The sequence below is a fragment of the Pseudonaja textilis genome, chromosome 1 (assembly GCF_049901715.1).
Source record: "Pseudonaja textilis isolate UNSWEBS1 chromosome 1, rPseTex1.2, whole genome shotgun sequence".
Classification (NCBI taxonomy): Eukaryota; Metazoa; Chordata; class Lepidosauria; order Squamata; family Elapidae; genus Pseudonaja; species Pseudonaja textilis.
The window spans coordinates 90894242-90916301 of record NC_141990.1 but is presented as its reverse complement, the minus strand read 5'-3'; the positions used below and the strand labels follow the sequence as shown (position 1 = coordinate 90916301).

Below are 22060 nucleotides of genomic sequence, written 5' to 3'. Positions count from 1 at the left end.
ATTGATCCTAAAATATTGATATTATATAACTGAAATGGACACTAGATATTATTATATAAATAAATTGGATAATGCTGATATGCTATTTTGATTATATCTACACTGTTCTGATCTCCTTGGATATTAATGTGATAAAATATGAAGGATCCTTTTATTAGGATTATTAAATACTTAATTTCCAAGTAGTGTTTATCTTATTGCTCATCAATATATTTAATGGCAGTGAATTGCACTGACAATGTCAAATATAAAGAAGCTATTGTTTATCTCTGTCTAGCCCCAATCTGCGTATGGTTCCATTTAGCTATAGGGCTTATAAGCAACTTGTGCACTCTTACTTATTTTTACATTGTTGCTATTTCAATCCGAATTAGTTTCTTGAGAATACACTGAAAAATAAAGTTTGTAATCAGCTAAAAAAAAAAAAGCTGTGCAAATAATGATTACTAGCAACAAAAAGAGGGTTAAGTCGGTTTACAGTTGCACTAAGTTGTTTAAGAATATGTGTCCTGAATGCAAGCAATCAAATCTATTTCTATGGTTGTTAATCCAGTTAATTAATGAGATAAATTTATTTTCTTTGGGGATTGTAAAGCTCTCTTACGAAGCATCCATCTTTCTCCAGCATACCGATCGCCAAGCTTCTGCAAAGTGGCTTAATGAGGGTGAAGACCCCTCTTTCAGTTCTGGGCTCTCTCATATCCCTCCTTGCCTTGTCTATTATCTGAGTGCATTAGTATGGCAGCTGCTATGGCACTCTCTAAATTAATAATGATCTGTCAGCCAAGTCTCCCTTTTTAACGTATTTCAACTCATTTCTCCAAAGCCAGGTGCAAGTGCCCCCTTCTCTGTTTGAGCTTTTAGTGGAGCCAATTTCAGAGTCTCTCATAACTTGCAGGCAAAGGAATATTGCATGAAGCTGCCTTCTTGCAAAACAAACCTGAGAGCTGGTTGTAATTTACTCTGCATATGGTGAACTATTTGCTCACAAGAGGTTATATCTGGTATTTCTCAATGTACAGGCTCCCCTGCTTCTTAGAATGCATAACCAGTGGTTCTTAATTGCTCATCACCCTAGATCCATTCAAGCCCATATTTGGGTTGCCCTGAAATGAAACAATGCAGGTACTCCTTGACTTACAACAGTTCATTTAGTGACTGCTCAAAGTTACAACATCACTGGAACAAAAGGGATTTATGATCATTTTTCACACTTACAACCATTATAGCATCCCATGCTCATGTATGTGATCAAAATTCAGATGCTTGGTAAGTGGCTCATATTTATGACGTTTGCAGTGTCCTGGGGTCATGTGATCCCCTTTTGCAATCTTCTGACAAGCAAAGTCAAAGATTCCCTTAATAACCCTGTTTACTAATTTAACAAGCTCAGTGATTCATTTAACAACTGTGACAAGAAAGGTTGTAAAATGGAGCAAAACTTACTTAACAAATATCTCCAAATATCAAGAGCCATGGTGGCGCAGTGATTAGAGTGCGGTACTGCAGGCGGCTTCTGCCGACTGCTGGCTGCCTGCAATTTGGCAGTACAATTCTCACCAGGCTCAAGGTTGACTCAGCCATCCATCCTTCCAAGGTGGATAAAACGAGGAGCCAGGTTGTTGGGGGCAATAGGCTGACTGTAAACTACTTAGAGAGGACTGTAAAGCACTGTGAAGCCAGAGGTGGTATTCAGCAGGTTCTGACCAGTTCTGGAGAATCAGTAGCAGAAATTTTGAGTAGTTCAGAGAACCTGCAAATACCACCACTGACTGGCTTCGTCCCATCTATTCTCTGGCTCCCGAGTCCCAGCTAATTGGCTGGGTCTTCTTTTGCTGCCCTACACAGTCCCAGATACTCATGAAAAAGATAATATGCCCATTAATGTTTCTATAGCTATATTGTGTAAGTGTGTGGTGTGCTTTGACTTCAATCTTCAAAAGGTGCTTTGAAATGCATGGGAACATGAATGTAGGATCTGTCTGCAGTCCCCCGAGTCCCAGCTAATTGTCTGGGTCTTCTTTTGCTGCCCTGCACAGGAGAATGGAGCTGGAAAGCAGGTTAGTGGAGTGGGGAGAGAATGGGGATTTTGCACTAACCTTCCCCCAGGAGTGGGGAGGGAATGGAGATTTTCGAGTATCCCTCCCCTGCCATGCCCACCAAGCCATGCCACACCCACCAAGCCACGCACACAGAACCAGTAGTAAAAATGTTTAAATCCCACCACTGTGTAAAGCGATATATAAGTCTAAGTGCAATTGCTATTGCTATCTCATGTAGCAACAGAAATTTTGGGCTCAACTGTGGTTGAGGACTAACTGTAAAGCTCCTTCAAAATCTACTTCTTACCACTTGGACTTCTAGTAAAAAGGGAATATTGATAGCATGAAAGGGATATTAATAACATGATGGGGAAATTGATTTGGGGATATCCCTCCCAGCCCTAAAAAAAATCACACAGGCCACACCTCTTCAGTTTCAGCAAGGCTCCTCTGCTTGTTTTTCTTCTAGCTGTGCCTAAAAAATTTCTTGCAAACTGAATGCTCTGACTTAATATTCTATGCTCACACTGCAATATCAGACTATAGTGTATGTATAACATTAAGACTATGCAGGACTTTGAATTTGATCTTTGCACCTGCTAGAAAATCCCAGGAATGACATGGTTGTTTTAATGAGTTGCAGACAGATCCTACATTCATGTTCCCATGCATTTCAAAGCACCTTTTGAAGACTGAAGTCAAAGCACGCCACACACTTACACAATATAGCTATAGAAACATTAATGGGCATATTATCTTTTTCATGAGTATCTGTTAGTCTGGATTTTACTAATTTTTTGATATTTTATCATTTATACATATAATGATATAAATATTTATATTCTAATTTGTAAATCTATCTTCAACTACAATTGAATTATTTGCCTGTTTAAAACTCAGATTAATCCATGGGAAGATTTTAAGTTAATCTGAAACCCTACTCCATATTTATGTATGTATTTATCCATAAATTATTTACATATTTACATTTTTATCCATGTGTTTACAACACATGTTGTACTCTGACAATAAAAGTAATAATAATTTGGTCTTGCGGACATACGTCAGTTCTACTCATTTGTGTTCACCATCTACGTGAGAGAAGAATTTTTATTATAGAATTGAAAATGATGTTTAGTATACAAATATTGATGCTTATTAGAAAAAAACTTACAGTATTAGTTTCTTTTCTAATTAAAAAAAGGATTCCTGGTTAAAAGAAAACCTTCTGGATTTACATATTCATTATTTTTCTGATATGTTGAATAAGGAGGCTGGGGAATTCTGGAAGGTAAAGTCCACTCATCTTTGTTGTTACATTTTTGAAACACTGGGCTAATGTTTTATGCATTCTGTTGATAAATGGTCCCAATTGTATACAACTCACAGATTTTTTTCCACTTTGGGGCTCAGAGGCAAAGTATCACATTCAATCCCCCTCCACCAGTATTCAGCTGCTTTACTTAAAAGAGACACAATTCAAGTAACATTTATGAAAAATGAAATCAGTGCCTGCAAATGTTAACATGAATGTGTCGATACTAACATGAATATATTGATAACTATCAATGTTTGTCGTGGTCATTTTCGAGTATACTGTGATTAAAACTGAAATCCTTCAAATGTTTTCCTTTCTAAAACAAGCTAAAAAAAATTTCCCTCTCTCTTTAGGCCTGTGATTGCAGCGTAGCTGGATCCCTCAGCTTCCAGTGCAACCCTGATACTGGCTGCTGTTTCTGTCGTCCAGAATTCTCTGGCGATAAATGCACTGAATGCAGACTAGGCTATCGGAATTTCCCACAATGCATTGCCTGTGAATGCCTGGTAGCGGGGACCGAGCCCCAGACTTGCGATACGGAAATGGAAAAGTGTTCTTGTGCTGATCATACAGGACAGTGCACCTGTAAAGTAAGAAGATGGGGCTTTTACTCTCTTATATGTATTTCTGTTTTTAATCTGTCTCCTTGTAGTAGGTTCTCTTTAGAACAACTAGCAGCTTAAACTAAATGAAAAAAGTGTGCTTCTGCTAGCCAGACACTCGAAACATGGGATGTAAGTGTCATTTATTTCAGTAATTCTTAAATCCAAGGAAGTGGCAGCACTTAGCCAATCATTGGTTGGCCAATCCAAAGGGAAAAAAAGCAGAGGAGAGTTGGATCTAGTTAATATTTGGATGGGAAACCATTGGAAATTCCCAGGGGTTTAGACTAGACTGAGAAACCAGTCAAGAGAAAACCATTTAATTATCACTGCCAATGGAAACCATGTGGAAAGCTTGTGGAGTTACCAGATAATCAAGGGTGGCTCATAGAGGATTTTATCCTACCATTATAGCTCAGCCTTCCCCAGCGTGGTGCTGTCCACACTTTCATTCAGGAATAAAACAGCTGTCATTTTCCAACTATTGGCTGTGCTCAACTTCTGTTGAATTGCTATGCTGTCTTATGGTAGTAATGAAAAGCAACCTATCAGTAACTTTCAAAAAATATTCTTCCCGTGCACTGAAAAGCATTCTCCTTCTATGTGGCCTGGTGCTGATGGGTATAATAAGCTACTCTGGAGTTTAGCCATTGTGAACTCCTTTTCACACTGAGGCTCAATCAGATCCCAGGTCTTCTGCTTTTCAGTTTCCCCAGAATAATTTTTTTTAAAAAAAACCAAAGGCAGGGAAAAAAATGTTTTAAAAATGATAGGACTTTGAATGTGGTAGCCACTGAGCTTTCTTCTGCAAAAAGGTATCTTATTACCACGTATCTTTCTCCTAGTAGTTATGTAATTTAAAACTCTTTTTTTTATAAGCTAGGCTGCAAATTAGAATGTAAAAAAGAATGATGATCGTTTCTAAAGCTTTTTCTTCCTTTTTTTTTTTTTTTTTTGTTAACAGATGAACGTGGAAGGCATCAACTGTGACAGGTGCAAACCTGGCCGATTTGGACTCTCTGCCAAAAACCCACTTGGCTGCAACAGCTGCTACTGCTTTGGCCTGACATCAGAATGCAGTGAGGCAAAGGGACTGGTCCGTGTGTGGGTGAGTACAAGACTGCTGAGCCATGTAATGCGATCATGTTGTTTCCTGCTGATATCTTTTAGTCAGACACAGAGATGAAGATAGGAAGCATAGAAAAGCACTTAAGCAATTTCTCCCCTGTGTATTTTGAGAACTGGATAAAAAACTATGTTCCATTGAGCAATCGGGGTCAAAAATGTTCCAAAGAAAGTTCAAATTGAATAATAAATGTCAAGTCCTTGAGTAAAGCTATTCGAATCCAGAAAAGGAAGATGTAAGGAAAGGGATAGTAAATTGTTCCATGCAAAGTTTAATAATCTTGGCTGCTCAAATGCAAACATCAGATATATTTTTTTCAGTTTATCTAGAGGACTAGACTAGATTGCAATCATATTAAGAGAACCTATATGATTTAATGCTTCCAGTTTCCTTTTAATTTTAAAAATAAATTCACCACTGAAAAATATTGCTTTAATATTTTTATTGTCTTTAGAAAACACATGTTTTTCCACCAGTTTCTAGCAAGGTGGTTACAGATTAGTCATTCTACATGGAGTCTCATGAATCAGGCAGCATACAAATCTTTGCAATAAAAAAAGAAATGTAATAAAAATACTGATTACTAGGACTGCGCAAAGTTGTCGCATATTAGCTCAAACAAAGCTAATATTTCTTTGAATGCAGCTGCTCCCAAGTATCTCTGTATTTATGCTGCAGCTATTAAAGCATCTGTCAGGCCCCAAAACACCATGTGGTGATTATTCTAAGCTGAGTTCTTTATTGTTTTCACACCTATATACAGACTCTTGCCAAACTGAAATACTCTACTATCTGCATTTACCATTTACTCTGATAATTATTTGGAAAGGGCTGTCTTCACCCTCTTTCTCTCACACAAAATATATGGACTGTATTATCTCTTATTCTACTCCAAATGTACACTCTCCCTCCCTGGAATCCTTACTACTACGTTCTATCATGATAGATTATAAAATAATTATTATAAAGCTAATGGCAGATGGATTAGAAAGAGACAAAGATCGAGTATCAAAATTAGTCAGAAAAAAAAACTTCCAACTATAAAATCAATTTTAAAGTTGAAAAATTATATTAGGCAGGGAAAAATTATAATAGGTTATTGATGAATTATGTGCCATTAAACTGTTTTTGACTTCTAGCAACCACATAGATTTCTGTCCATGATTATCGCCCTGACCTGATCTTTCAGATCTTCAAGTAATTCATTCATTGCCACTATAATTGAATCTATCCATCTTGCCATTGGTCATCCTCTTGTTCTTTTTCCTTCTACCTTTCCCACTAATAAGGACTTCTTCAGAAAGCTAGGTCTTCATAACATGTGTCTGAAATAGGATAATTTGAGCCTAGTTTTTTGTACCCTAAGTACTCTGAGTTGATTAGTTCAATCATCATTGGGGTGTTTTGGCTGTCCATGTTATTGTTAGAAGCATTCTCCAATATCAAATTTCAAAAATGCCTCCCTATATTCTCCTACTGTGATTCTTCAAAGTCCAACTTTCATTCCCATAGAATATTATAGGGAATATCATGACATCCTACTCCAAACAGGATGAGAAGTTAGACTCTAAATCCAGAATTTAAAATTACGCTCTTTTTCTTGGACGTAGCCATTGGAACTTAATGGGATTTTTCAGGTAGTCTCAATAAGTGAAAAAAAGACATAAAAGTTCAACAGTGAAGTTCCTAAATGAGCTACTCAAGATTCAGAGACATTTCACATACAACTGTCAAAAACTATAGCCTAAATAGTTATTTATATATGAGTAAGCTATTACAGATGAAACATCCATAGATATTTCATGTGTCATTTTATCTTATTAAATGGAGATTTCAATTTGGGGCATGGCTGAGAGGTTGATTTTCAAGGAATTTGAAATATGAGACAGACTTTACATGAATGTTTAAGTCTTGATTTTTTATATTAACTCCCTTTTGGAGCATAATCTCTAAAGCAAATTATTTTGAAACTATCTTGGGTTGCTTAAGAGGATGACAGTATATGAATAAAAGAAATAGAAATCTTATAAATTATCTGAAAACCCTGCAAATAAACCTAGCTACAATATTGCATTGGTGTACTATAGGTTATACAAAAATCTGTGGGCTTTAATATTTAGAAGCTTACAACTGAATATAAAGTAACTGGAAGATTGTGAAATTTGCTCTCTAAACTAGACAATGTTTCAGGAATATTATAAAAAGGGGGAATTTGCAATTTCAGTCTATGCTTTAAAAGTGATGGTCTCTTTTTTGCAGAGTTTCTACAGGCACTTACTGAAAGGTGTTTGGAAACTGAACTGATAAAGGAAAGGCTCAGACATTAAAACGATGTTCAACCTAGAGATGGTTACTAAAAAAAAGGTTGTTATGCCCAGTAATTGAAGACGTTGATCCATACATTAAATCTTTAAAACAGTCAAGAATTGCTGGGTTTTTTTTCCAAGGATGTAACCCCAATAAACTCTGCTGACCAGGGCAGTGACATGAATAAAAGGAAAAGGAAAAAAAAAACCATGTGAATGTTCTTTTAGCCCTTATCACTCTCGGACAAATATTACCATAGATAAGAGAATCTCAACTATTCCAAATGTTGTTGAGGAGATAGATATTGGTGAGAGACACTAAACCCCAACTCCTTCCTGCCACATAGCTTCGGCATCCTTATTAGCAAATGAGGCAAATTTGAGGGGTTCACATGATTATTGTTTGCAAAAGAATATAGAAGCCTTGGGAGAACTACATGTGCTTTTTAATTTTTCCATCAAGTGGGCCTCCAATTTATTACTGCTGAAAGAATTTCTACTGACAATTCTTACCAAATTGGTCAAAATTGGACCACAGAAAAACATAGTATAGTATTTGATAATATTTTACTAATGTATAATCATTCCCAAATCTAATTTGTATAGCCACCTACCTCACCCTTTTATGACACTTTCACTGTGAAAGTGAACATTTTCCAATGTATTTATCTAATTTATATAGCCACCCATCTCATAGCAAGTGACCATAGACAATGTGTCACAAAACTAAAAATAAATATTTAAAATCATTACCATGAACATTGGTAATGAGTTTAATGTTTAAAAACATTAAAAACACTATAAAACAGATTAAACCAGAATAGACAAAAAGATGTTGATAATAACAGTAATAAAGTAACATCACTAGTTCAGCTTCCCCTGATGTAACTAGGTCTCGAGGGACCTTCAGAACCTCAAAAGTGGTGAGAAGATTCACAGCATAAAAATTTAACTGATTTCTTATGGCTGATAGGATAATACTGTATATCTTATTCAATAAACTTTGTTTGTTTACATGGAAATAAGTCCACTGTATTGAATGAGACTAACTCTCTAACGTTGAAGAGCACAGACTTGCATAATCAAAGCTTCACCTCTCCTATATCTTAGGAAAGTAGAAATGTGCATGATTTAAAATGTCAATTTAAAATTTCCCTAATGATCAATTATCCCTCTTTTCAGTTCTCATATTTAAATGAGGCTTGCAGTTTCACTCAGCAGTGTTTCTGAGCTCTTAGAACTTCTAAGTATTCCAATCTATTTTAGAACAGTGAAGTGCAACTGGAAAATTTTCTGATGTAGAGATACCACGAATGGAGTTGTATATTTCAAATAAACCAGTTTCTTGCTGATTAGCATGTTTAATGCATGGAATACAGGAACACCTCCAGAGGCAAGGCAGGCACTTCGCTTCATTTTGGCATTAGCATTTCAAAGAAGTGTGTTACTGAATCTGCTGGAAATATTGCAGAGAAAGAATAACGCCAGTCCAGAAATTCTTCACTTCTTTGCTCAGCCCTTATTCTATGAAGTTTCATAAAGGAACAGATGCTTTCATGGATAGTTTTCGTTACTTAATTCAATTGCTATGAATGACATATGGTAGATACTTGTAATTATTTATTTGTTCAATTTATAGAGTCACCCATCTCAAGTATGTGACTCGGGTCAACTCTCACTAAAAACAAATAAAATATAAACAAATATTAAAATAGAACAAGACATAAAGCATATAACAGATAAAGAATCATAAAAAGCCCTCAAAATAACCATAAAACATGCCCAGGACTCAGTCACCAAATTGGGTTTATTTAGAACATAGAATAGTTGAGTTGGAAGGGACCCTGGAGATCTTCCAGTCCAACCCCCTGCTTGAGCAGGAGACCCTATACCATTCCAGATTGTCCAGTCTCTTTTTGAAAGCCTCCAGCAATAGATCACCCACAATTTCTGAAGGCAAGTTGTTCCATTGGTCAATTGTTTTCACCATTAGGAAATATCTCCTTAGTTCTAGGCTGTTTCTCTCCTTGGTTAGTTTCCATCCATTCTTTCTCATCTTGACTTTTGGTGGTTTGGAAAAAAGTTTGAGCCCCTCAAATATTAGAACATTGGTATCATATTCCCTCTAATCCTTTTCATTAGACAAGACATACCCGATTCCTATAACTTCGGGTGTTTTAGCATCCCTCCCCTAATTATTCTTGTTGCTCTTCTCTGCACTCTTTCCACAGACTCAGCATCTTACTTTTTATTGTGGTGACTAGAACTGGATCCAGTATTCCAAGTGTGGAATACTTGGAATACAAAATGCAAAGTATTTATAGTGTAACAGAATACAACATAAAAAAAAAACGAAACCAGGTCTTCAAAGTTTTTAAAAAGGCCAACAATGTAGGGCCAACCCAATAGTAGGGATGATATTCCAGGAGGTGGATACCATGGCAGATAAGATTCTACCCTCCTTGGCTGATGGTACCTGTAATATGCCTGTCTTGCTGGATCAGACAGGACACATACAAACAACCAGGAAGAGACATTTCCATAAGTAAACCATTGTCATCCATTTAAAAGTAACTATCAGTATCTTGAATTGCATATGTAGGCAAACTGGTATATTCTGTTTCTTACCCAGACTCATGGTTACTATATACAACTAATATCTATTTATGTATTTTGGATGAGTGATAGGCCTGAATATTAATTACACTTGTTATTTCTGATTTCTCTGATTACTTTTGCAACTGTAAATCTTCAGTGATGGATGGGATCACAGTGCCCATCAAACAGATGCAATCTGGGCATCCTCTAAACTCACAATTCTTGCTCAAGTAGCAGTTGTGGCTAGGAGGGTCTTTTCATGACTTTGTGCTGTGTGCCAGTTACATACATTCCTGAATCCTGGAGGCTCTGTTCCCATGTCCTAGACATCTCCAGATTGGACTCTACATAGGGCTTCCCTTGACGAGTACTCAGAAGCTTCAGCTAATGCAGAATGCCAGGGGGTAGATTGTATGGGTGCTCCTAGGCCAGAATATATTAAACTTCTGCTCTGTGAAGTGCTTTGGCTGCCAGTTTGTTTCTGAGACTAATTCAAGGTGCTAGTTTTAACCTTTAAACTTTCATGTATTTTATTATTGTATCTATTCCATTATATATTAGTCATTACAGTATGTATTTTATATATCATTGTTTGATAAATATTTTAACAATAATTTTGTACAGAACAGAGTTTAAGATAGAGATAGAGATAGATATTGATCTATTCATTCTCATTTAGCTGACTCTGAAGCCAGACCAGGTTGTCCTTCCTTTGGTTGATGAAAATGTCCAGCACCAAACTACCAAAGGGATTATATACCAATATCCAGAAACAATTGCAAATATTGATTCAGTAATGCAAGATCTACATTCAGAACCATTTTATTGGAGGCTTCCAGAACAATTCGAAGGAAAGAAGGTAAAGGGTGGGAATTCTAATTACAGTTTATATTTTGTCATTTCTTTTCTTTTTCCCCCAACAAAGATTAGAAAGACCTTGAAAGTACTAATGAAAAGTTACCATTTTATTGTCATAACTATTAATTCTCTCTTATTATTTTCCATTAAAAGAGAAACCAGATAATGAAATATTATTCATTTTATTATTATCAAGCTAATTAACAGAATTAAAATAATTAAAAAATACAGTGTAACCTCATAATAATCACGGTAATAGGGAAAAAGAGAAAGGAAATGAAAAGGAGTTTTGGAGTATCATGTTAAAAATAGATTATCTCCCCCCTAAATAATCATCTTGCTTAAAAACCTTTTCCTTGCTTCTTTGTCAGGAAGAAAACCCTGCTAAAGCTTAATTCAAATACTGACATGTCTACAATCCACTGCTTAAAGTCATGTATCACTTTGTTTTTCTAATATTTTATAATAATTCTTCTAGCCAGTTACCCTACTTGAAAACAAAGCTAAAGAAAGAATTTTGTTAGAGACCTTCATTGGAAAGTATGACTTTTAGGCAGGTCCAAATTTTTTAGCCCATGACTCTGTAATATTATTCTGCTAAGGCTAATATCAGAGATATAGCTAAGATACCTGATATCTAAAAGAAAACTATATAGAACAAATTTTTAATTTTAGAATGTAAATGTATAATATACTCAAAAAGGTAAAATAATGAGGGGAGCTGTGTTTCAAAGCTTCATTTAATACTTGAAGAATTCCCTTTAATTATGATGATGAATAGAATTCCCCTGAAGCTGTGGAAGTCGTATTTTGATAGTGGAAAAAGAAATATAATAGTATGATAATCCAAGTGCTTGTGTCACTTGACCTTATTTGTGTTGTGATTATCCACTCCCAAACTCAATTACCTTTTAGTTGGTCTAGCCTTATCAGCTATACAGAGATAGGAAATAATACCCTTAGGAAGCATAAAAGTTCCAGCAAGATAGTCACATTGATGGAAAAGTACTGAGATTTCCATAATGGATGAATGGATTGTAAAAATGTAGGAATTGGTAGAAACAGTAAAACTGATCTATTTGGTCAAGGAGAAAACAAGCACTTAAAAAAAATAGAAAAATTTTATGAGTTTTTTGCTAAAAGAAGAAAAAAGTGAACACATGATTTATGAATTTAACGATTAAAAAGATGAAAATTGGAAAGTTGGAAGTCAATATATTTTATAACCTTGGTTTTTATTTTGCTTTTTTGCCCATTTCTTTTTCTTCTTTTCTTTAAATTTGACTTTTTGTGCATAAAATTCATAAGTATAAATTTAAAGCATACTGCATAAAAGTTCCCACATTATCCATTCTTTTTTTTTGTAGCTTATCCTAATTGCAGGAAATATTTCAAATTGAAAAAATATCCAGTACTTTAGGTATGCACACACAAAAAAAAATCATGGGTTGTTTTTTTAAATAGAAATGGGAAATAAATTCCACATTCTTGTTTTATTTTATTATATAGTTCTTGTTATTTGTATGTGATACAGTGAAAATCATAACTTTAATCACTCATTTCATGCTAACTGGAAATCTTCAGAGCATCTTCATATATGCGCCATTTTTCTTATTTCTTTCTATTTCATTTTGACGGCCTGTCTATATTATTATTTATATGGTTTCTTCTTCTATGTTAGCTGATGGCTTACGGAGGAAAGCTGAAATATGCTATATTTTTTGAAGCAAGGGAAGACACGGGTTTTGCAACTTACAATCCCCAGATCATAATCAGAGGTGGGCTTCCCACACATACACGGATTATTGTCAGGCATGTGGTTGCTCCTCTGAATGGCCAGTTGACAAGGCACGAGATAGAAATGACAGAGGTAATTTTTCATTCCAATCTGTTGTGTCATTGGCACTTTGAAAACAGTTAAATCATTAGCATTCCTGTCATGACTTCCTTTTCAGTATAAGTGGAAATACTATGGTGATGATCCAAGGATCACACAGACTGTGACCCGTGAGGATTTCATGGATGTCCTGTACAACATTCATTACATACTAATCAAAGCAACTCATGGCAGGTTCATGAGACAAAGCAGGTAAGCCTTTTATATGATGCAATCAGTAATACTAAACACTAGTATCAATTGTCAGCGATCGATTCATTTTCACAGGAAAGTCATAAAGTACTTTTCCATATTGTGTTATTTACATTGAGATCCATGGGCTTGAATTTGCCAATCTATGTAAGATTTCAGCTTTCTTTAGCCAGAATAAAAGGAAAATCATAATCTTGTCAAAAGATGGAATTCCCATAGGGCTCAAAACCTAGAAATTATTCTAATAATTGACCTTTGATTAATGATGATCAAATCACACCAGCAAAGTCGAAGCAGCCAGAGCAGCTTGTCACTTCAGAGCATTTTGTCCTAACTTTGAAGATTCTGTCTTCAACTGTCTTAAATTGTGTCACATGTAATTTGCCATAGATTTTGCACTTCCTTGCTTTTTTTGCCTCGGAAGTTAGCCTGCACTTGCTTCTATCCCCTTTAACCTGTTCTGGTAGTGTCCAGCTGTCCAAGAATTAGTTGATCTGATTCAGCAGTCACCTCTCTCATATTATTGCCTGCCCAATAATATATTGCCTGATTTTTGAGTAAAATCTCTGAATAGTATCACATTTAAGTAAAGATACATAAGTTTATTTATATGTTCAAGAATGAAAAAAGACCCAAGCAACTCTCCACCAGCATTCAGCACCCTGATAGGCATAGATTAGCTCCAGGATTAACATCAGGCCAACAATCAAGTAAACAATAACCCAATCAAGAAACTGCCAAAGAAGCCAAGAGCAAACAGCCCAACCAAAGAATCTCTCTAAGAGCATCCCCAGCAACACTGACAGGGCAAGCCACTAGAATATAAATTGACTGCAAACCGCACTCCTTACTAGCATTGGTTTTCTTTCTGAGTTTGGGGAATGAAATATCTGTGTGATGACCCATAATCTCTCAAAATAACCCAAACCCAAAACATACATTAAAGTCCGGTAAAGCCTTCAACTTAACTTCACTGTTTTATTAGGCACAGTTTAAAGTCACAAAAGTAAAAAATGAGGCAAAAAGAAAACCAAAACAAACTGCATTGACAAGAGTTCCGAAGCAAGCCAAGATAACTAATCATAAACTCCAGGAAAATAACCGAGGAGAGTCCATGGGAAGAACGCCAGCAAAGATAAACCTCTTTCAAAGTAAACACTAAATTGACTCCAGCAATTCTGACTGCGCAGTTACAAACTTATATACATAGCTCCCAGCTGCAAGCCACGAGGAGGATCTTGGTAATCTCCTCTTGAGTAGACCTCGCTTTTCCCTGATCCTCTCCTCCCTGTGTGACCTAGGATGGATAGAGGATGGGCCTGGATCCTCCTCTGATTGCTCAGCTGGCCTCTGCCCTTCCCTAGCCTCCTCCACCATCTCTGGAGCCACACTCCCATTCCCTGTTGGCTGTTCCTCCTCTTCCTCAGAGTCAGTCTCCACCAGGGGCATGACATTTTGCAACAAAGCAAGCAAGCTCAGAGTGCACCAAGCCATTCACTTCAGTGGTGAGATTAAAAAAAATTTACTACCAGTTCTGTGGGTGTGGTTTGGTGGGCATGGCAGGGGAAGGATACTGTAAAATCTCCAGTCAGAGGTGGCATTTGCCAGTTCTTCGAACTACTCAAAATTTCCACTACCGGTTCTCCAGAACTGGTCAGAACCTGCTGAATACCACCTCTGATTCACTTCAACCCTGAACTACAAATATTATCTTTTATTGGAAAAAGTTTATCTTCTTGATAATTCCATTGTTAAGTAATGACCGAGTTCTTTCAATCAATCACTGCTTCTCTCATTCATTTTTATAGATGACTACTGACACAATTTTAACAGTGATGATGATTTATAATGTTACATGGCTTTATTAATGGATGGATTGATCACTTGTTGGAATGGGTATTAGTTATTATCCAGATCATAGACCCAAGTGCTATGAACAATCGCAGTGAAAGCTTCAGTAGGATTATTTGAATTTCCTATTTTTGTAGGTGATTCATAACTCATCTGTATTTGTGAACTCATTTCCTATTTTTTAAAAATAAATCTTCTTTGGTCATTCATCTTTCCTGCTGGCAAAGTCTAGTGTGAGTGATCTATGTACCATGCTGGCATTATGTATATCTTCTTTCATCTATATTTTCTGGGCTGATTTAGGTAGAGCCATATTCAAGTATGATGGAAAACTCATCTAATTTCGCATTCTTATAGCATTTTTATAGGAACCAACTAAATGAGAAGCCAAATAGTATCTCATGAGTATAACAGCATTCTTCTGCTATTATCTCCCAGGAACTGGAATTTTATGTGATACAGGGCCATTGTAACTGATAATTGTAGTAGCACTATCTTCTACAAATTTGTCTAATTCTTATTACAATGTCCAAATCAATAGCTATCAGTGCATCTTAATAGAAACAACTTGCATAGATCAATTATGTACTGTGAGAGTAAATACTTCTTTTAATGACAATCTAACTGAGTAGTTACTACTTAAAAAGTAAATAGTGGAGCACTGCAACTCATGCAGTCTGAGATATATTAATCATTTTTCCTCATGGATTTGTATGTATATTTTCTAAAGTGTGACATTTATAACAGCTATCCAGAAGAATATGAAAAAAGACATACTGTTGTAAAATAAGAGGATTTGAAATCAGTAATTAGGGCACATTAATTCACAGCTCTATGCTTTCTATTGTCCTTTCTCCTTGAGGTGATTTCAGATCTCCCCATGTTCTAAAGTTTTATGTTTTGGATGTAATTCAATGGTTTAAAAGTATGGTTCAGTGATACAATACCTGTCTTGTCTTTGAAAGATGAAATGCTTGATGTTTAATATTTCTTGTTGACATTGCTGGAAGACCACCAGCCTGAGATTAATAGAAGCTAAAAAGCTTCAATTAATTATATCAATAGGAAAGATAATATGGATCAAATATCTGACTGTTTCATCACTATTATTGTCATTGATTCCCTACAGCATCATTTCCAATGCATTGTATAGACTGAATAGTTTAAAACTAAGCCCACAAATAATATGTGTGCGTCTCCATGACTAAATAGGCAGCTTGGTGAACCCAGATATTTTGATTTCAGTTTCATCAACTGAAGCTGCTATGACAGTAGCTAGGATTTATGGGACTTTGAGACAAAAGCACCTAATGTTGTACAAAATAGCTTATCCCTGTCACAGAGCATTTTCAGCACACTGTGTGACATCCATGCTGATGGTCAAGAGCAGGGCTTGAAGGAAGAAACAGTGCATGGGCTGATAATAATTTTGATGAAACTGACTATTCACAAATTAATCCTAGGAGGTATAAAAGTAGGATTTCTGAAATGTTTTCAAATGCAGCCTTGCAGATCATTGATATATTGCAGCAAAACATTATAAGAAACATCATGCTGACTGTAGCTTCAAGTGTAAAAATAGCTTAATTCCAGCAGTACACCATATTAGCTATGTAATTGAACAGCAGCACTAATCATGTTTCTGCATGAAAGCAACAGTATTACAGTGAGTGATTCAGAAGCTGCCATTAAAAAGCCAAAGCCAAACATTTTTCTCCTGCTGTGTTAATTTTGTTATTCCCCTTTTTACATTTCAGGATTGAACGTTGAAACATTTCTTACATTAAATGGATGGAGGGTTGTTGTTTTTTTTCCCCTTTTTCCAAGAGAACAGACTAATACAATTAATTTAGTTGAACTTGAGCTATGGGTTCTATTTTACTATTAATTAATTCTAGATCCCTGATATTGATCAGGTATCAGAGTTCAAACTAAAATCTACTAAAGATGCTCCAGACAGCAGCCCAAGTCTTGCTGGCCATGAGAACCACTTGATTTACAAATATTTTTTAAAAAAAAGCCTTTATAGAAACTACATCTGCCTTTTCTGCTTATTTTGCTGCAAATGGACTGTTTCTCTTGTTTCTAAGTATTTTGTAACAAAACTAAGAGAGCATCTGGTAAAGGTTAGTGGTGAGATGTTGAGATATCTCTTTCCTCCATTTGTTTTAAATGTTTTAATATGTTTGTGAATTGTTATTGACAAAGCTGCTTTTTTAGTATACACATCCATTTTGTCTCTTACACCACAACGTTTCCCTTTTTCTCCTCCTTCCAAAATTGGAAGAAGTGGTATCTTATCTCCACATGACATTACTTGAGTGCAACATCTAACCAAGGATAATTAGCCTACAATGAGGACAAGCCAATGACAGATTAGTGCAAATTTGAACAGATTTTCATCTAGGCAAAAATCACACATACTCTTCTTACAAAATAAAAGATAGATAGATTGATGGACTTCCAATGAAGTAGCCACCTAAGATAAAGAAGATTCCCTCTGCTTTGTTCCCCACCTCTAATTTATATCCAGCATAATAACTTTATATCTACATTTGCTTCAGTCACAATCAACAGACAACATACAGAGGATGGCTTTTTGATTCTTTTTTTCTGCCTTTAGAATGCTGGTGTTTGGGTTCTAAATTAAATAAAAGTTGAATTGAGTAAGTATACTTTTACATTAACACCACTAGCCCAGGCCAATAATGATAAAAATAAAATGAGGCAGACTAACATAATTTTTATCTTTTCTAAATAATGCCCCAAAGTTGAGTGCAAGTGTTCTTGTCTATCAATTAAAGTAAAATTTAATCTGCAGAGTTTAATTTATTTTTTTCCCTTCTGTTTTCTTCTGCCAGAATTTCTGAGATTAGCCTGGAAATTGCAGACACAGGAAATGTATCGAGAAGAACTCCAAGTGCCCAATTGATTGAGCAATGTAACTGTCCTGTGGGCCATTTTGGTTTGTCATGTGAGGTAATATACCTCATACCTATAAAGTTTATCTCAAAGTGCTTATGAATTATAATTGAATGGATAGGATAGGATCTACAGTATAATGTTTGAATTCCACGCGTGTATATTATTTATGCATAAAATTGATTATTATGTATTACTTATAGTTTGGGATATTATAAATGATGGTATAAGTACTGTACTCTGTAGGAATATATATATATTCTTTGAATCTTACGCGGGAGAAAACCCGAACAACCAAAGATCCACATACAAATACTCGCGAGAACCTCAGAAAACAAATATTACACCTCTACGGGGAGGAAACCCACCATCTGATCAGGACTTATGAAAAACTTGAAGTCCAAAGAGCTTCCATTTTATGTGACCTTGCATTCCTATGCAACTGCCGAGATCAAAATTTAATTCCCACAAGCTTCCAACTGAAATTCCACACCAACACAGCAGCCACCAAACGCATCCTAAAAAGAACAGAATTGGCCCTAATCAGAAATGAACTTCACACAAAAGGTTTCTCCTAGACCAAATCAACAAAGATCTCCTCACACTCCACCTGAAACTCAGCAACAAGATTCACCCCCTACTTTGGGACAAATCCAAACAACTTGCTGTCTGGAGAGCAGAAACACAGACCTCCCTCAAGACAAACACACACACCAACAAACTCAAGAAACTACAACAACGCCAGAAACCAACTCCTCCCCCCACAGCCACACATGAAACAAACAGTGCACAACATCTCAGACAAGATCCTTACTGAAGCTGAAACCAAGGTCCTTTCAAAAGGATTCAACTTTGCTGTCGCCCCCAAACACATCCCCACAGAAACCATCATATGTGGAGTTGAAACCAGCCTGACCAAAACCAACCCTGATGATGCTAACAAAATCAGACTTGAAATCACCAACATCCTCTGCACTAGTAAACCACCCAAAAGCAACTTATCCAAAGAAGAACAAACTGCACTACTTAACCTGAAAGAAGACACCAGCATAATAATCCTACCAGCAGACAAAGGCAACGCGACAGTGGTTATGAACACATCTGACTACCAAACCAAGTTAACCAACCTACTCCAAGACCCGCATACAAACCCCTAAAGACAGACCCCACCACCTACCTAGAAAAAACTACCAAATCCAAAATAAAAACCTCCCCATCAGTGAAGAAATCCAGCAAAGAATCATACCCAGAGAAAAATCATCCAGATGCCCCAAGCTTTATGGTCTCCCCAAGATACACAAAGAAGGAACCCCACTCAGACCAATAGTCAGCTCCATAGGCTCACCTCTACAAAACCTGGCCAAATTTCTCGCCAAACAACTACAACCCTATGCAGAATCCATCAACTCACATGTAAGAAACTCATTCCAGTTCATCGAAATCATAAAGAAACAAAACTTACAACCCAGCGACCTACTAGTAAGCTTCGATGTCATATCCCTCTTCACCCAAATACCAATAAAAGAAGCCTTGACAGCCATCCAAAACAAATACAACCCCCAAGCACATCCTAGATCTGACCAACCACTGCCTATCCAATACATACTTCACCTACAATGGACAAAAATACAAACAAATAGAAGGAGCACCCATGGGATCACCCCTCTCACCTGTCATCGCAAACCTCTACATGGAACACTTTGAAACACAAGCTCTAGAAAAATACGACCACAAACCCAAACTCTGGCTCAGATACGTAGATGACACCTTCATAATCTGGCCACATGGGAAAGAAAAACTAAACAAGTTCCTCACACACCTCAACAGCCTACACCCCAAGATACAATTCACCATGGAAACAGAAACCAACAATCAACTTCCCTTCCTAGATGTCTTGGTATACAAAAGATCCAATGGCTCCTAGGACACACCATCTACCAAAAGAAAACACATACAAACCGCTATCTACATGCACTCTCACACCACCACCCAGCACAGATCAATTCCGTAGCCAAAACACTCATCTCCAGAACAAAATGCTTAACCGATGAACAACACCAAAAAGCCGAACTACACACCCTCACCAACGTACTTACAGCCAATGGATTCCAAAGACACAAGATTACCCACCTAATCCAAAAAGAAACCCCAACCAAAATCCAAGACAGAGAACAAGAAAACGGCAAAGCCCTCCTCCCATATATAAAAGGCACTACAGACAGAATCAGCAAGATCCTCCAAAAACACAATATTAAAACAGCATTCTGCACAAACAGAAAAATATCCACCATCCTAAGAAACCCCAAAGACAGAGTCGAATTAGAAAACCAAGGAGTATACTGAAATCCCTGCACTGCCTGCCCTGCCACATACATTGGACAGACTAACAGAAGAATTAGTGCACGCATTGAAGAACATAAGAACTCAATCAAAAAGAAGAAACGACCTCTTCCCTGGTCCAACACCTCAAAGCCACAGGACATAAAATTAACTTTAAAAATACCAGAACTATTGCCAAAACCGAACACTTCAACAGCAGAATAATCAGAGAAGCCATAGAAATAGAAAACGCCCACACAGCATGAACAAACGAGATGACACCTCCCGCCTCCCAGCCATTTGGAAACCCGCCCTCATGAACAGACGAATACCTGCAACCTCACCACTGCCCACTCCAAACCCCTCCAAGCCATACATGAAGCAAGCCGACACCAACTATGGAGATGCAGCGCGACCTCGGAACTCGAAGCCGGGCAGCAAGAAATCCAGCCAATCAGAACACGGCCAACCCCCAACCAATCAAAACACAGCCAGGCCCCCACCAATGAGAAGACACCCCACCCAATCAGAACACAGCCAAGCCCCCACCCATTCAAATCCCACCCCCACTGACAGTTAGAAAGAAAAAAGCAGCTGCAACCTCACATCACTCTGAAAAGCAAGAGCCAAAGACAGAGGCCTGATGATGATGAATGAGACTTCATCGAAACGTTGCCTAGACACTTTGAATCTTACGCGGGAGAAAACCGAACAACCAAAGATCCATATATATATATATATATATATATATATATATATATATATATATATATATATATATATATATATATGGATCTTTGGTTGTTCAAACTACCGCGAGAACCTCAGAAAACAAATATATATATATATATATATATATATATATATATATATATATATATATATATATATATATATATATATATATATATATATATATAATCTTTAATACATCCTTCCATTTTTTTATTATTATTTCTGTTCTGAAGTCTGATTTAGCTATCAGAATTCTGATAGCTATGCCAGATTACTTTCTGCTTCATTGCTCTGATTTCTGAGTGGCTTTCTACCTTCTATTTTATTCCATATCAGTAAAGAATTGCATTGGAGGAAAATCCTGAAAGGAAAAATTGCTGAGAAGGATTGGAAAATTCTGGAAAATTATATAATCTGACAGACCTAAGGTGTCCTGTAAATAAGAAATATTGGTTGGAAGGGAGGAAGAAGTTGTCTGACAAGAGGAATGGGGATGAAGAATATTAAGGACAGTGTTTGTTTTCTTATTTCTTGCAGGCCTGTTCCCCAGGTTTTTATAGACTTGCTTCTCCATATACTGGCAGAAGGCCAGGTCCTGCCCTAGGAGCCTGTGTCCCTTGTTCATGCCACAGGCATAGTGAAATGTGTGACCCGAAACCTCAATTTGTCAGGTATAAAATGTATACTTTTTCTAGATGATTTACTCTATTCCTATTTTCCACATTCTGAAGACATCTTTGCAACTGAAGTCAATAAGAATTATTGGACAATACAATTTTAATGTCACTTTTACTGTCGGTTTTATCATTTTAATTGTAAGACTTACTAAAATACTAACTAGTTTCTTCTAAGTCATTCACATAATGCTCAGAAAATAAGTACTGACTTAACCATAGCAGGAGCAATAGCATCTCTGTAATGAAGAATAAAATAAAAACATGTAATTGCTCCCCAAACTTGATTGGCTGCATTTGCAGGATGGCAGAGTTTAATGTCTGCTCTCAAACATGGGTCTCCACATGAGGTTACCATAAACCATAATTAGTGCGAGCCAGGGCTAAGAGTTTCCTCTGCCAAATGGTTTCAGAGGTAATTTATTTTATTTTCTAATTTTATTTGATTATTGTATTATTTTATTTATTCCTTTTCTACTCCCATGCTCCTCTTCTTTTACATCCTCCCATTCAACTTCTTGAGCAAGGCTCAAATGACAGAGAACCAGCCAGCTGAGGCTAGGGTAGAAAATATCTCCCTTGATTTTGTTTTTGTTTTATTTTTAATGGAAGAATATGGG

General features: G+C 36.5%; 1 protein-coding gene across 1 annotated transcript in view; it reads left to right on the top strand.

Annotated features, from left to right (window-relative positions):
- LAMA2 (laminin subunit alpha 2) overlaps nucleotides 1–22060 on the top strand; it is a 432393-nt gene that overhangs the window by 274520 nt on the left and 135813 nt on the right. Inside the window, exons 24-29 of the mRNA XM_087941278.1 lie at nucleotides 3714–3950; nucleotides 4927–5070; nucleotides 10672–10851; nucleotides 12532–12720; nucleotides 12806–12939; nucleotides 17652–17769. Coding sequence (XP_087797404.1) covers nucleotides 3714–3950; nucleotides 4927–5070; nucleotides 10672–10851; nucleotides 12532–12720; nucleotides 12806–12939; nucleotides 17652–17769 — 1002 coding nt within the window. The remainder of the gene's footprint in view (nucleotides 1–3713; nucleotides 3951–4926; nucleotides 5071–10671; nucleotides 10852–12531; nucleotides 12721–12805; nucleotides 12940–17651; nucleotides 17770–22060) is intronic.